The 13,312-nt window shown below is 36.5% G+C and overlaps 1 protein-coding gene across 8 annotated transcripts in view; it reads left to right on the top strand.

Annotated features, from left to right (window-relative positions):
• Positions 1–13,312, top strand: part of PCLO (piccolo presynaptic cytomatrix protein) — a 391,952-nt gene that overhangs the window by 194,857 nt on the left and 183,783 nt on the right. For all 8 annotated transcript variants that reach the window (XM_027539836.1, XM_027539833.1, XM_027539835.1 and 5 more), the window contains exon 5: positions 7,945–13,030. In XM_027539836.1, the coding sequence (XP_027395637.1) occupies positions 7,945–13,030 (5,086 nt within the window). The remainder of the gene's footprint in view (positions 1–7,944; positions 13,031–13,312) is intronic.

The following is a 13,312-nucleotide window of genomic DNA, read 5'->3' as shown; positions in this document are numbered from 1 at the left end:
AATTATTATTTTCCAGAGTTCAGACAGTATAACTCTGTCACTCGGATATTTCTAATGATTCTCTATTTGGTTTTAATTTAAATAAGAAGTATCCAAATATTTTGTTGATGCTACTTTTTATTTTACAAATTCATCACTTTTAATCATCTCTACTTTTCTTTAACAACCTCAGTATGTGTATACTTATTTCTAAATTAAACCTCTGCACTATATTTTCAATATAGATATTCACAAAAATATAAAAAATCAGTGAAATAAGCTAAATCACCATTTTATTATGTTTATTAAATATAGATACACTTGATCACAGTGAAGTATAATTAATAATAATATTTTAGAGAGTGTTGACTGTGCTTTGATGTTTGAAAATCTTGTAAAATGTTTTAATAAGAGCTCTTTGAAATTCAGCTTCTAAGTTATTTATTTTGATATTTTGACATTTAGTGTTGATGACTCTCTAAAATAAAAAAGATGGTCCACAGAATATATCAGAAATGAAAGAAATGTATTAAAGACAGTACTTTCCAAATCTTGCTACCTGTTTCCTAGGTTTGGAATTGAAAAATATTTTTTTTAAGTTGTGGAATTTCCATAAATGAATGTTAATCTAACTTGATACCAGTCATTTATTCCTGTTATCACAAAATGTGGTGTTCTAAAATGTTTTTTTTTAGCAAATGGGTTGAAAACCCACTGGAGTTCTTTATCTACAAAGTTTATAAACAGATTAAAATATTCTGTCTAAAGTTTGTTTGAAAAGGCAAACATGACAACTTTTTAAAATGATATGTCATTTTATCTAGCATAATCATGTGATGCTTTCCAGTTATCTATCTTCAAAGGACTGTGTACACATCATGATTCTCTTGAAGAGACAGCTTGTGTTTATTTTTTTCCGCATATACTTTCTAGTTATCATACTGATAATCAGAGTTTACTTTTTTCCTAAATATATAACATGTAGCATATTACTAATCACCATTTGTTGTCACCAAAATGTTCAACCACTTTGGGGTTCTTCTACTTTTGTCAAAAAAAAAAAAAATCTTCAAAATCTACAACTTTTTAAATTAATTTCTCATGAGATAATCAGCAAACCTCTATGGATAAAATAAATTCTTAGTTATTCTTTATCTCAGTACAAAATATTAAAGATATTATTCAAAATATAAAGGTCTCATTACAATATGTACCACATCTGTAAAATCCTGAAGTACTCTGCAATACTGGCTTACTTGTAAAAGATGCAGTAAATGAATTTTGCATGCACTGCTATCTCTGTAACCTTATCCTTTTTTTTGTTGTTGTAAATTTATTTATTTTAATTGGAGGCTAATTACTTTATAGTATTGTAGTGGTTTTTGCCATACATTCACATGAATCAGCCATGGGTGTACATGTGTCCTATCCTGAACTTAAAAAATAATTCCAGAGTAGCACTGAAACATATACATTACTATATGTAAAATAGATAACCAGTGGAAATGCGCTATGTGACACAAGGAGTTCAACCCAGTTCTCTGTGACAACCGAGAGGGCTGGGATGGAGTGGAAGGTGAGAGGGGAGTTCAGGATGGAGAGGACATGTGTTTAGCTATGGCTGACTCATGCTGATGTATGGCAGAAACCAACAAAACGTTGTAAAGTAATTATCCTCCAATCAAAATAAAGAAATTAAAAATAATAATAATTCCAATCAAAAGAACCTCTCCTCAGAATTTAACATACAGTTTTTTTCCATTAATATAGATACACCTTTTAAAACAAATCACTCAGTTTTGAACCACTTAGTAGCTCACAGTAGTAATGTTACTATTGAAACGGAAATCATGAATATTATAAACTGAGCATGTTAGAAACATCTGCACTTTGATTTTATTGCCAAACCTTTTGCTATTTACTTTGTCCTATAATTTTCCCCAAACCTTCCACAGTTATTTCTTTCTTCTTTGCAGTGACACTGGCTAACAAAGAAATGCAGTCTGATTTGTCACCATATTATTTTCTATGTGTTACTTCAGCCATATTTCCATGGCAGGAAAATCAAGTTTCCCCAAGTGTTGTATGATTTTTTTGTCTTTTCCTATTCGATAAGACAGCAGCTCAAAAGAAGATTTTAAGTGTTTATTTCAACTTGTTGAATATTTGTTAAGTACTGGAATGATTATTTGCCAAAAATATTAGAAGTCTGTGATAGTGTTATAGGATCACTTGCTGAAATTAGCCAGCACGTGATGTGTTGAAGCAAGATTTGTTAATAGCAATAGCATATGCAATATAGATATCAAATAGTTTTCCTAGTTATGGCACATTTTTGACTGACTGTGTCAGATCTGATTTAACTTGATCATCACAGCTTTCACCTTAACATGTTGCTGATGAAAAACTGATAACAATATGAAGAGTGTCAGCTTCTTTATAAATATGCTTGTGTGTTTTCAATGTTATTAACATTATCTTTAACACATGATTTTTTGTGAGAATGTCTTGTCTACCACTTACCTATTACAGGAACGTTGGTTTGCTTGAAATTAGGTAATAAAAACTACAACTGAACAATAAGCTTCAATTTAAAGGTGAGCAAATAAAGTAACTGCCTTGCTATGAATTTTTACAGTATAACTCCCAGTTTTCTCCCAGGATTCTTCAGAGAACATATGACCAACTGACATAAGAAATCAAAGAATGCTGGTGTCAGTCTATTTATTAAACATTTGTAAAATATGATTTCTATTTGGGGTTTAAAAAGACACTAAAAATCCTACATATTTACTTCCTAAAAGTATTTACATTTTGCATACCTGGCCTTGACTGAGAATTTCTGCCTAAATACTTAAGCTGGCTTTCCCAGCCCTTTGGACTGTGGCTCCACCCTAACTTGCCAGCAACCTAGTATTCCCCCATCAGTGAGAGGTTGAAAAACAGCCAAGAATGCCTTTGTGTGAATCCCAAAGGTAGCTTGTGCCGTCTTCCTTCTGAACCTGAATTCAGTTCTTCTCTGTGCACTGGTGCTGTTTTCCTATCGGAAAAATCCCACCCGGACCTCTCCCTTGTGGCAGTCACTTCTCCTACTGTTCAAACACTCTATAATGATTGCTTTTAAATTGCTTTTTATTTTAAATCATGATAATAGTCAATTTATCTCTCACTATGTTCTGAGCACTGTCTTAGGTGCCTTATCACTTAGCCCACATAACTATTGATGAGCTAAATATTTTATCTGTTTTAAAGAGGAGGAAACTAAATTTGTTATGCTCTAGATCACAAGTCTGAGAAGCAGCAAAGCTAAGATTATAGTCCAGTTCTGCTTATAAAGGCTAGCTCCTAAATACTATACATAATTCTGCCTCCTCATGACACTTCTAGCACACTGCCTTTTCGTTGTTATAATTATTGAACTCCCTTAGCAATTCCCCCTCTCATCCCAGATACTTTGTATTTTTTTTTTACTTTGTTTATATGTTGACATTATTTTATTTATTCATTTGTCTCGTGCGTCATTCATATTGTTACAGTATGTTGTTTGCATTTCTTTATTGCCACATCATTTTGTCGCTCCACTCATTCCTGTCTTTCAAAATGTGTTAGTCAAATGGAATTAAAATATATCCTGAAATATAATAAATACTTTGAAAGGTATATTCTTTGTTTTTTTTAGTTTAATATTTAAAAATTATATGTTACACTGAAACAGAATACTGCTTGTCTGCATTTGATATATTACATTGAAAAGTTACAGCTCTCTTGATTTAAAAAAAGACAAAATTCAAACATCATTTAGCATAAACTTTTATTTCTAGTTAAAATGACCCAGGAGTTAGTATTTAAGTTATATATAGCCATGGTATATAAAGACAGCATAATTGTATAGGATGGAAAATGATGAGGTTTTCTGCAGTGAAAAGGATTCCCATGTATGTGGGACTACCCAATTTTCTCCCCAAGTCCAGTAAATTTGTGGATTTAACTTTGTTTACACTGTTCAGAATATTCAGACTAGCGATCCATTTTGACAAAACATTATATAACTGATTAAAGATTATTCATCTGCTGTTTTCCTTTGGCCTGTTAAACTTAAATAACTTGGAGGACATTAAGCAAAAACTTAATATTGCTTCCTTTCTTTGTACAGTCTTGTATTTAACCAAGAATTCAGTTCATAACTCCAATAAAAGTTTAAAAAAAAAAAAAAAAAAACCTTCCATTTGCCTTCGACATGGAAGCCTAAGAGTTTAACATCTCTGAAAAGGGCAGAACTAAGTTTGGCAGTACAAAAATGTCTTGATACTAGAGAAGGCCTCAAGATACGATGCCATGGGAAGGTTTCAGGTGATTCTTAATTCTTCACTGCCTCTCTCTGACCAGTCTTCAAGTCAATAAAGGACAGTGGAATATTGAAAGGAAAAGTAATCTACACTTTCTGCTTTGGGTTAGTAAGAAAATATGAATCTTCATTTCTTAAAATTTTGAATAGTTGTTTCATATACAAAGACTACAAAGACTCAATTACAGAATTTTATACATGGAGAAAAAGTGCAACATATACGAAAAATAAAAGTCAGTGAAATAGAGTCTAATGTTAAATGTACTTAGAAAAATACAGTGAAAATGTGTTCCTCAGGGAACTGAAAAATAACATTGCAATTTTCTTTTAAAAAGTGTGCTTAAGTTATGAACACTTAACTTCCCACTGACTTCTCAATCTAAGATTGAGGACTATAAAGGGACTATACCTGGAATTTTATTCTTATGTAATAATTTTAGAAATCATTCTGGATTGTATTTGTGTTGCATGTAATAAATTAAATGCATAATTCCAACTCCTATCAATTCAAATGAGAAAAATAATGAGTAAATATGAAAACTCAGTGATATTTAACCACATATGTATATATGTGTTACATATATAATCTGTGCATATACTTTAGAATCATTTGAATCTATTCATTTTATTAAATCTTAATGTTACTAAATTGCTTAATGTTCTTCTCAGTAAAAAGCATACAGCCACACATTTTTGAAGCAACTAAAGGAAAACTCCTAAGTTTTTAGTCCTAGGGAATTAGAAATTTGAAAGAAAATAAGCCTCCCTCACATAACTCCTTTCATCACAGTCTTCTGGAGTTACAGTACTTCAAATATTAATTTGAAGTTTGAATAATTAGAGAAAATCAGACCAAAGTTACACACTATGCTGTATATTCTTCTCTTAGTACTGGATACTCTTTCTTTTTTGATCAAATTATTCCCTCCTTAAGAAATGTACTCATAAAGGAAGAGTTTGTGGTGTTAAATCTATAATTGACCAGTTAACCTACATGGATACAAATTCCACTATAAATTTAGTCCAGATATCTCACAAACAAGAGTGAATAGCCACAGAAAGGATAAGCAGATGGAGAGATAAGCACCTCATTATGCTGATCTCTTGCCTGGAAAGTCCCATGGACGGAGGAGCCTGGTGGGCTGCAATCCATGGAATCACGAAGAGTCCGACACAACTGAGCGACTTCACTTTCACTTTTCACTTTCATGCATTGGAGAAGGAAATGGCAACCCACTCCAGTGTTCTTGCCTGGAGAGTCCCAGGGACGGGGGAGCCTGGTGGGCTGCGGTCTATGGGATCGCACAGAGTCGGACACGACTGAAGTGACTTAGCATAGCATAGCATAGCATGCTGATCTCTATATGTGAAGAACAATTGTTTTATTGTTTTAGTAGCAGCAGATGAAAGGAGGAATGTACAGGTTGCTTAAAGAGGCAAAGGGGTTAGTTGGTGTGTGATCTGATAGTACACTATTAGTAATGGAGCAGAAGGTCACTCACCTCTGCCAGGAAGTTTACATTTATGCTAGTCAGTATGACAGAAATTGACACTGTGAGTTTTTTCAGTGATCGTGGTATAAGGACACAACCAATTGTTCTTTCTAAACAATTCAGCCAAATGCTCTTTGATCACCTAACTTGATTTCCTTATTAAACACTCCAGACACTTTATCTTAGACCCACAGACCTGTAGAACAGCATCTTTGCAGACCAATTCCACCTTATAATATGGAGAGGAAGTCATTTAGGTGAAAAATCATCATAGCATCATCATAGGTAAATGATGATTGAATTTCATGAGGAATATAGAGGAAAGAAACCAGGAGGGAGAAGTTGGTAGAACATAACACTGAGAAAAGAAGGAAAGCATGAACACATCCAGAAGGGCATATAAGGGGGATTGTAGGGTAGGGATTTTGATGTTTATGCATTTGAGTCTTCTGTCTAGTGTATCTCAATTTCCTTTGTTATGTTGTGTATGTCTGATCCAAATCTTATTTTTGTAAAATGCCAACAGAGCCTTCAGAATTCATTGTATAAAATTAAAATCATTCTTTATTATATTCAATAAATTGTTATATATAATCATAGTTGCATTTCCTCCTTATATGTATACTTTTATTACATTGTTATGTATTATAATATGTGCAGACTCACAATAAAGAACACAAATTACACCATCAAAATTTTATTATGAAGGATCATTTTCTTGACTTTTTTTTCACAAGGAGCTTAGGTCCCCACCCCTGTGGTTATGTTAGTTAGTGAAAGGTGGACATATAGGAAAGAAAGATGTAGAAAGCATACTGGACACAAAATGTTGTGCTCTGGTATTGTGTGAGATGTGAGCAGTCACAGTGGAGATCCATAGAAAAACCATCTAGAAAATTTATGAGAACACTGCTTCACCTGTGATTACCTGTTCAATTTGTAGCTCTTAAGAGAAATGAACTAGTTAGTTGGGTGCTTGTCAGCCCAACTACTATGATCTCACAATGGCAGATAAGTATTCCTTTTCTAGAAAGACATCAAAAATGGTCCAGAGAAGTTAATTTGTAGTAATCCAAAGGGCAGGCATTTTTTTTTTGCTTAAAAGTTGTGAAGAATATATCAGACTATCTTTTTTAATTGTCATGTTTTAAATTCTGCAAAAGCATTTTACCCTATAATATGCTCAAGATACATCTTTATCCATAAAGACAGATATTGAAATGGAAATGAATGTAAAATGACTAGGGTAAGGTGAAGGTAAAATTTCAAGTATATTCAAGTCTGTAGACATTTATAAATAATATTTATTAAATTTCTTTGAGATGGGATGCTGAAGATATGATCTAATAACTGTAGAAAAATAACAGGTATTTCTCTTTAGCTAAAGCTTTCAGTCAGACCAATGATCACATAGCTTTTTTGAATTTTACAATTTCTAAACATTCATTTCAAGTGATACAGAGCTTAACAATTGTGATATAGAGATTAGCAATATTGATATAGAGATTAACAATCATACCAAGTGAAATATAGCATTTTACATCTTTCAGAGTGTCTTTAAAAGGCAATGCCTTTTTTGACCTATCTCAAAAATAAATAAATAAATAAAAAGAATCCTTTGCAGTAGGTGATATGAATATTATTATGGTCACATTACCTGCTTATTTCTGTTAAGTAAATATATCCCATACAGTTTATAGCCAAGTACAAAGCCCATTCTCTGATTCTTTGTTTGCCTATCCTAATAATCCAAAAGTATTAACTATGTTAAGAGAAACTTACTAAAGATTTCCTTTGGCCATTTGACTTCTTACCCAAAGTAAATGTACTGAGAAAGATAATCATGTTTTTGAAGGAAAATCGTTTTGAGATATACAATGATATATCAATGAAATAAAATCAGTTGTGCTTGAGAACTGACATTTGATTAAACTTTAGTTAAATGAAAACTAACCTTAATATGTATCAACTTTTTATTTTTTGTGCTCATAGATTTTTTAAAATACTGTTATATAGTTGAAAAAGTCCTATAATTTCTCCTCAGTAATACTTATTTGAGAGTAATGGGGAGGCTGTGTTATTAGTTTACCCATGTTAAGTTTTCCTGTATCTTTTCCTCCCTGCTAGGAAAAGGAAGATGACAAATCAGACACTTCAAGTTCTCAGCAGCCGAAAAGCCCACAAGGTCTTAGTGACACAGGATATTCTTCTGATGGAATATCAAGTTCACTTGGTGAAATTCCAAGTCTTATTCCCAGTGATGAAAAGGATTTGCTCAAGGGACTCAAAAAGGACTCCTTTTCACAAGAAAGCAGCCCTTCCAGCCCCTCAGATTTGGCTAAGTTAGAAAGTACAGTCCTATCTATTTTAGAAGCTCAGGCAAGTACACTTGTTGAAGAAAAGTCAGAAAAGAAAACACAGCCCCATGAGGTTTCTCCTGAGCAGCCTAAGGACCAGCAGAAAACTCAGAGTTTAGTGGAAAAACTGGAATCTACAGTTTCAGAGGAGGAGCTCAAAGAGAGTCAAGAAGAAGGAGACACTTTTAAAAAAGAGAGCCAACAAGACATTCCTTCCAGAAAGGACCAAGAAAAGCCTGAATTTGTTGACGAGTTGGCTACGAGGAGACAGCCTTATGATTCAATTGAAGACAGCAGTGAAAGCGAAAACTCACCTGTTCCGCAAAGAAAAGGGAGGACCAGTGTTGGTTCATCAAGCAGTGATGAGTATAAACAGGAAGACAGCCAAGGATCAGGGGAAGAGGAGGACTTCATTCGAAAGCAAATCATAGAAATGAGTGCTGATGAAGATGTTTCAGATTCTGAAGACGATGAGTTCATTAGGAACCAGCTCAAAGAGATTAGCAGTAGTATAGAAAGCCAGAAGAAGGAAGAAACCAGAGGGAAGGGGAAAGGAACAGGAGGGAAACACAGGCGACTGACGCGAAAAAGTAGTGCAAGCTTTGATGACGAGGCAGGAAGACGCCATTCCTGGCATGATGAAGATGATGAGACTTTTGATGAAAGTCCTGAGCTTAAATACAGAGAAACTAAAAGTCAGGAGAGTGAAGAACTTGTAGTTGCCGGAGGAGGAGGACTCCGTCGATTTAAAACAATTGAACTCAACAGCACGATAGCCGATAAATACTCTGCAGAGTCATCACAGAAAAAAACAGCTTTGTATTTTGATGACGAGCCAGAATTAGAAATGGAAAGCCTGACAGACTCTCCAGAAGATCGATCAAGGGGGGAAGGATCTTCTAGTCTTCATGCTTCCAGCTTCACTCCTGGCACATCCCCTACATCCGTTTCTTCTCTTGATGAAGACAGTGATAGTAGTCCAAGTCACAAAAAAGGAGAGAGCAAACAACAACGCAAAGCTCGACATAGATCACATGGCCCTCTTTTACCTACCATTGAAGATTCTTCAGAGGAAGAAGAATTGAGAGAAGAAGAAGAATTATTGAAGGAGCAAGAAAAGCAACGGGAATTAGAACAGCAGCAAAGAAAGAGTTCTAGTAAGAAATCAAAGAAAGACAAAGATGAACTTCGAGCTCAGAGAAGGAGGGAAAGACCAAAGACACCACCCAGTAATCTCTCTCCCATCGAAGACGCATCTCCAACAGAAGAATTACGTCAGGCTGCAGAAATGGAGGAGCTCCATCGATCTTCGTGTTCTGAATATTCACCTAGCATAGAGTCAGACCCAGAAGGCTTTGAAATAAGCCCAGAAAAAATAATCGAAGTACAAAAAGTTTATAAATTGCCCACAGCTGTGTCTTTATACTCACCGACAGATGAGCAATCTATTATGCAGAAAGAAGGTGGCCAAAAGGCATTAAAAAGTGCTGAGGAGATGTATGAAGAAATGATGCATAAAAGCCAGAAATATAAAGCTTTTCCAGCTGCAAGTGAACGAGACGAAATGTTTGAAAAAGAGCCTTTGTATGGTGGGATGCTAATAGAAGATTATATTTATGAGTCTTTAGTAGAAGACACATACAATGGTTCAGTTGACAGCAGTCTGCTCACAGGGCAAGAAGAAGAAAATGGATTTTTGCAGCAGAGAGAGAGAGAGCAAAACATGAGACTTCCAGAACAGATTTATGAAGATCCCATGCAGAAAATCACAGCCCTCCAGAAAGAGTTTTATGAGTTAGAAAATTTACATGCTGTTTTACCTCAAGAAGACATCGTTTCAAGTTCTTTTATCATCCCAGAAAGTCATGAGATTGTCGATCTGGGTAGTATGGTAACTTCTACCAGTGAAGAAAAAAAATTATTAGATGCTGATGCTGCCTATGAAGAACTCATGAAAAGACAACAGATGCAGTTAACACCTGGATCTAGTCCAACCCAGCCCCTCATCAGAGACGATATGACAGAGTCCACTGTGGACTTTGATAGGGTACCTGATGCATCTTTGACATCAAGTGTTCTCTCGGGAGCATCTCTTACAGATTCAACCAGCAGCACAACACTCTCCATCCCAGATGTTAAAATAACCCAACATTTTTCAGCAGAAGAAATTGAGGATGAATATGTGACTGATTATACAAGAGAAATTCAAGAGATAATTGCTCATGAATCACTGATTTTGACCTATTCTGAACCTTCAGAAAGTGCTACATCAGTGCCACCCTCTGACACACCCTCTCTCACATCATCTGTTTCTTCAGTTTGTACCACAGATAGCTCCTCACCCATTACTACCCTGGATAGCATGACCACAGTTTATACTGAGCCAGTGGACATTGTAGCTAAATTTGAAGATGCTGAGGAAATTTCTTCATCAACATATTTCCCAGGCAGCATTATAGACTATCCAGAAGACATAAGTATACCTTTAGATCAGACAACCATACAGGATAGAACTAGTAAAGATCACATTGTGATTTCCTTATCTGATATAGAACCTTCTCTCATAGAATCTGTAGGAACTAAACTGGGGGGGCTAATTGCTGACACTGTTTCTACTGACTTATCTATATCTGAAAAAGATGCAGCGAAGAAGGCCAGAAAGGAAACAGGGGATGGACTTATTCTGGAAGTTTTGGAAGCTTATAGAGATAGTAGGAAGGAGTCTGAGGCTGAACTGACAGAAATTAGCTTACCTGACACTGTGTTTGATCAGACACCTTCTTCTGTAAAAACCCTTCCAATGAAGGAGCAGGTTTCAACGACATGCTTTTTACCTGAAGAGGTTTTGGGTCAAGCAAAACCTGCATCTCAGCTACCATCTGGCACTCCTCCCATTTTCTCTCTTCCAACTAAAACTCGTCCATTCCTTCGAAGTTCTTCTTTGGACATATCAGCCCAACCCCCTCCGCCTCCTCCTCCCCCTCCTCCACCTCCTCCCCCTCCCCCTCCTCCTCCTCCCCCACCTCTTCCTCCACCAACCTCACCTAAACCAACTATTCACCCTAGAAAAAAGTTAGCGGTTACAGCTCCAGTGACTGCAACTACAGCAGCTACATCTCTAGTAGATTCTGTTACTACAGTGGAGACCACGTCTGCTCCCAGAAGTGATGGGTTACCTATGACAAAAGTGTATACCACTGCACCTCCTCCTGTTCCTCCTAAGCCATCTTTAATTCCATCTGGACTTGTATTTACACATAGACCCGAACCAAGCAAACCTCCACTTGCTCCTAAACCAGCAGTTCCTCAACCTCCAGTCACTACCCCAAAACTAACAGATACATACCCCAAACCAACAGGTCTACCTTTAACTACAAGTATGACATTAAATTTAGTGACATCAGCAGACTATAAGTTGCCTTCCCCTACCTCTCCACTTTCCCCTCACTCTAACAAGTCCTCGCCAAGATTTTCCAAGTCTCTTATGGAAACTTATGTGGTTATCACATTGCCATCTGAACCTGGCACTCCAACAGATTCTTCACCTAGTCAAGCTATTACCAGTTGGCCATTGGGATCACCCCCCAAAGATCTGATTTCCATTGAACCAGTATTTTCTGTAGTTCCTCCTGTGACAGCTGTGGAAATATCAACTTCTTCACAACAGAGCCTATACATCTCCAGAGCTTTGGAGACATTTGCTGCTATCCCAGTCACAACACTGTCTTCATTTCAAGCAACTTCAGCTTCAGTTACACAGTCTCACCCAACTGAAGTTTCCAAGGCTGAGGTTCCAACAGCAAGAAGTACAGTCCCTAGTGTTGGTCTCAGCAGTGTCTCTATATCCTTTCCTCCAGAACCTCTTGCTCTAGATCACCTCCGTTTAGAGAAGCAGCAGCATAAAGAAGATGTCCAGTTGCAACTTGTTGGTGATGCCATTGATCTGCGTACAGTACCCAAAGTAGATGTTAAAGCGACTGAAAAATGTATGGATCTTTCTGCCTCTGCAGTGGATGTGAAGAGGCAGACCACAACAAGTGAAATGTATGGGAGACAAATTAGTGCTGTCCAACCCTCAATTATAAATCTCAGCGCAACTTCATCAGGAGTGACTCCTATATCCCTGGTCACCGAGACACTGACTGTTGTTACATGCACAGCTACTGCAAGTTACACCACAGGCACAGAAAGCCTAGTGGGTCTAGAACTTGCAACAGCAGCACCACTCCAGCTTACTACATCAAAGCATGTGGAGCCACTATACAGAGTTCCAAGTGGCCAGACCTTTCCTACAATTAGGGAGGAAGCGCCAATAAACTTATCTTTAAGTACTTCTGCACACCCAGTGACATCAGCTCCTACGAAACCTGTTACCGCACCTCCTGTTGGTGTCACAAATGGATGGACTGATAGCTCCACATCCCAGAGCATCACTGATGGGGAAGTAGTGGATCTCAGTACCTCCAAAACTCATAGAACAGTTGTAACAATGGATGAAGCTTCTTCAAATGTAGTGACTAAAATAATAGAAGATGATGAAAAACCTGTTGATCTGACTGCAGGAAGAAGAGCCGTGTGCTGTGATGTGGTTTATAAGTTACCCTTTGGAAGAAGCTGCACAGCACAGCAGCCTGCAACCACTCTTCCTGAAGATCGTTTTGGTTATAGGGATGATCACTATCAATATGATCGATCAGGGCCATATGGTTATAGAGGGATTGGGGGAATGAAACCTTCCATGTCTGACACTAATTTAGCAGAAGCTGGACATTTTTTCTATAAAAGTAAGAATGCTTTTGATTATTCTGGAGGAACTGATGCAGCAGTAGATCTTACTTCAGGGAGAATTACTACAGGTCAGTATAATGTAGCAACAGACCTTTCTTTGAAATATCATGGTGTTCCTCATCTCATTTCAGGATGACAATGTGGTCTTATTTCCAATTTTGTTATTTTTTATCTTTCTTTGGATGTTTTGGCAATATATTTTGGAGTACATATGCATTTTTGTTTCTCCACTTTTTTTTTTAAATTTGTTCCACCCAAAGTCGCCTGCATGTGCCTGCATGTTCAACGTTGCTTTTATTCTCCACCTGAGTAGGTTAATAACCTGTGGATTTGCATGCAGTCCTGTTCAT

Source organism: Bos indicus x Bos taurus, chromosome 4 (assembly GCF_003369695.1).
Source record: "Bos indicus x Bos taurus breed Angus x Brahman F1 hybrid chromosome 4, Bos_hybrid_MaternalHap_v2.0, whole genome shotgun sequence".
In the NCBI taxonomy this organism is placed as follows: Eukaryota; Metazoa; Chordata; class Mammalia; order Artiodactyla; family Bovidae; genus Bos; species Bos indicus x Bos taurus.
Note: the sequence above shows the minus strand (reverse complement) of the source record. Positions and strands in the feature narration are given on the sequence as shown.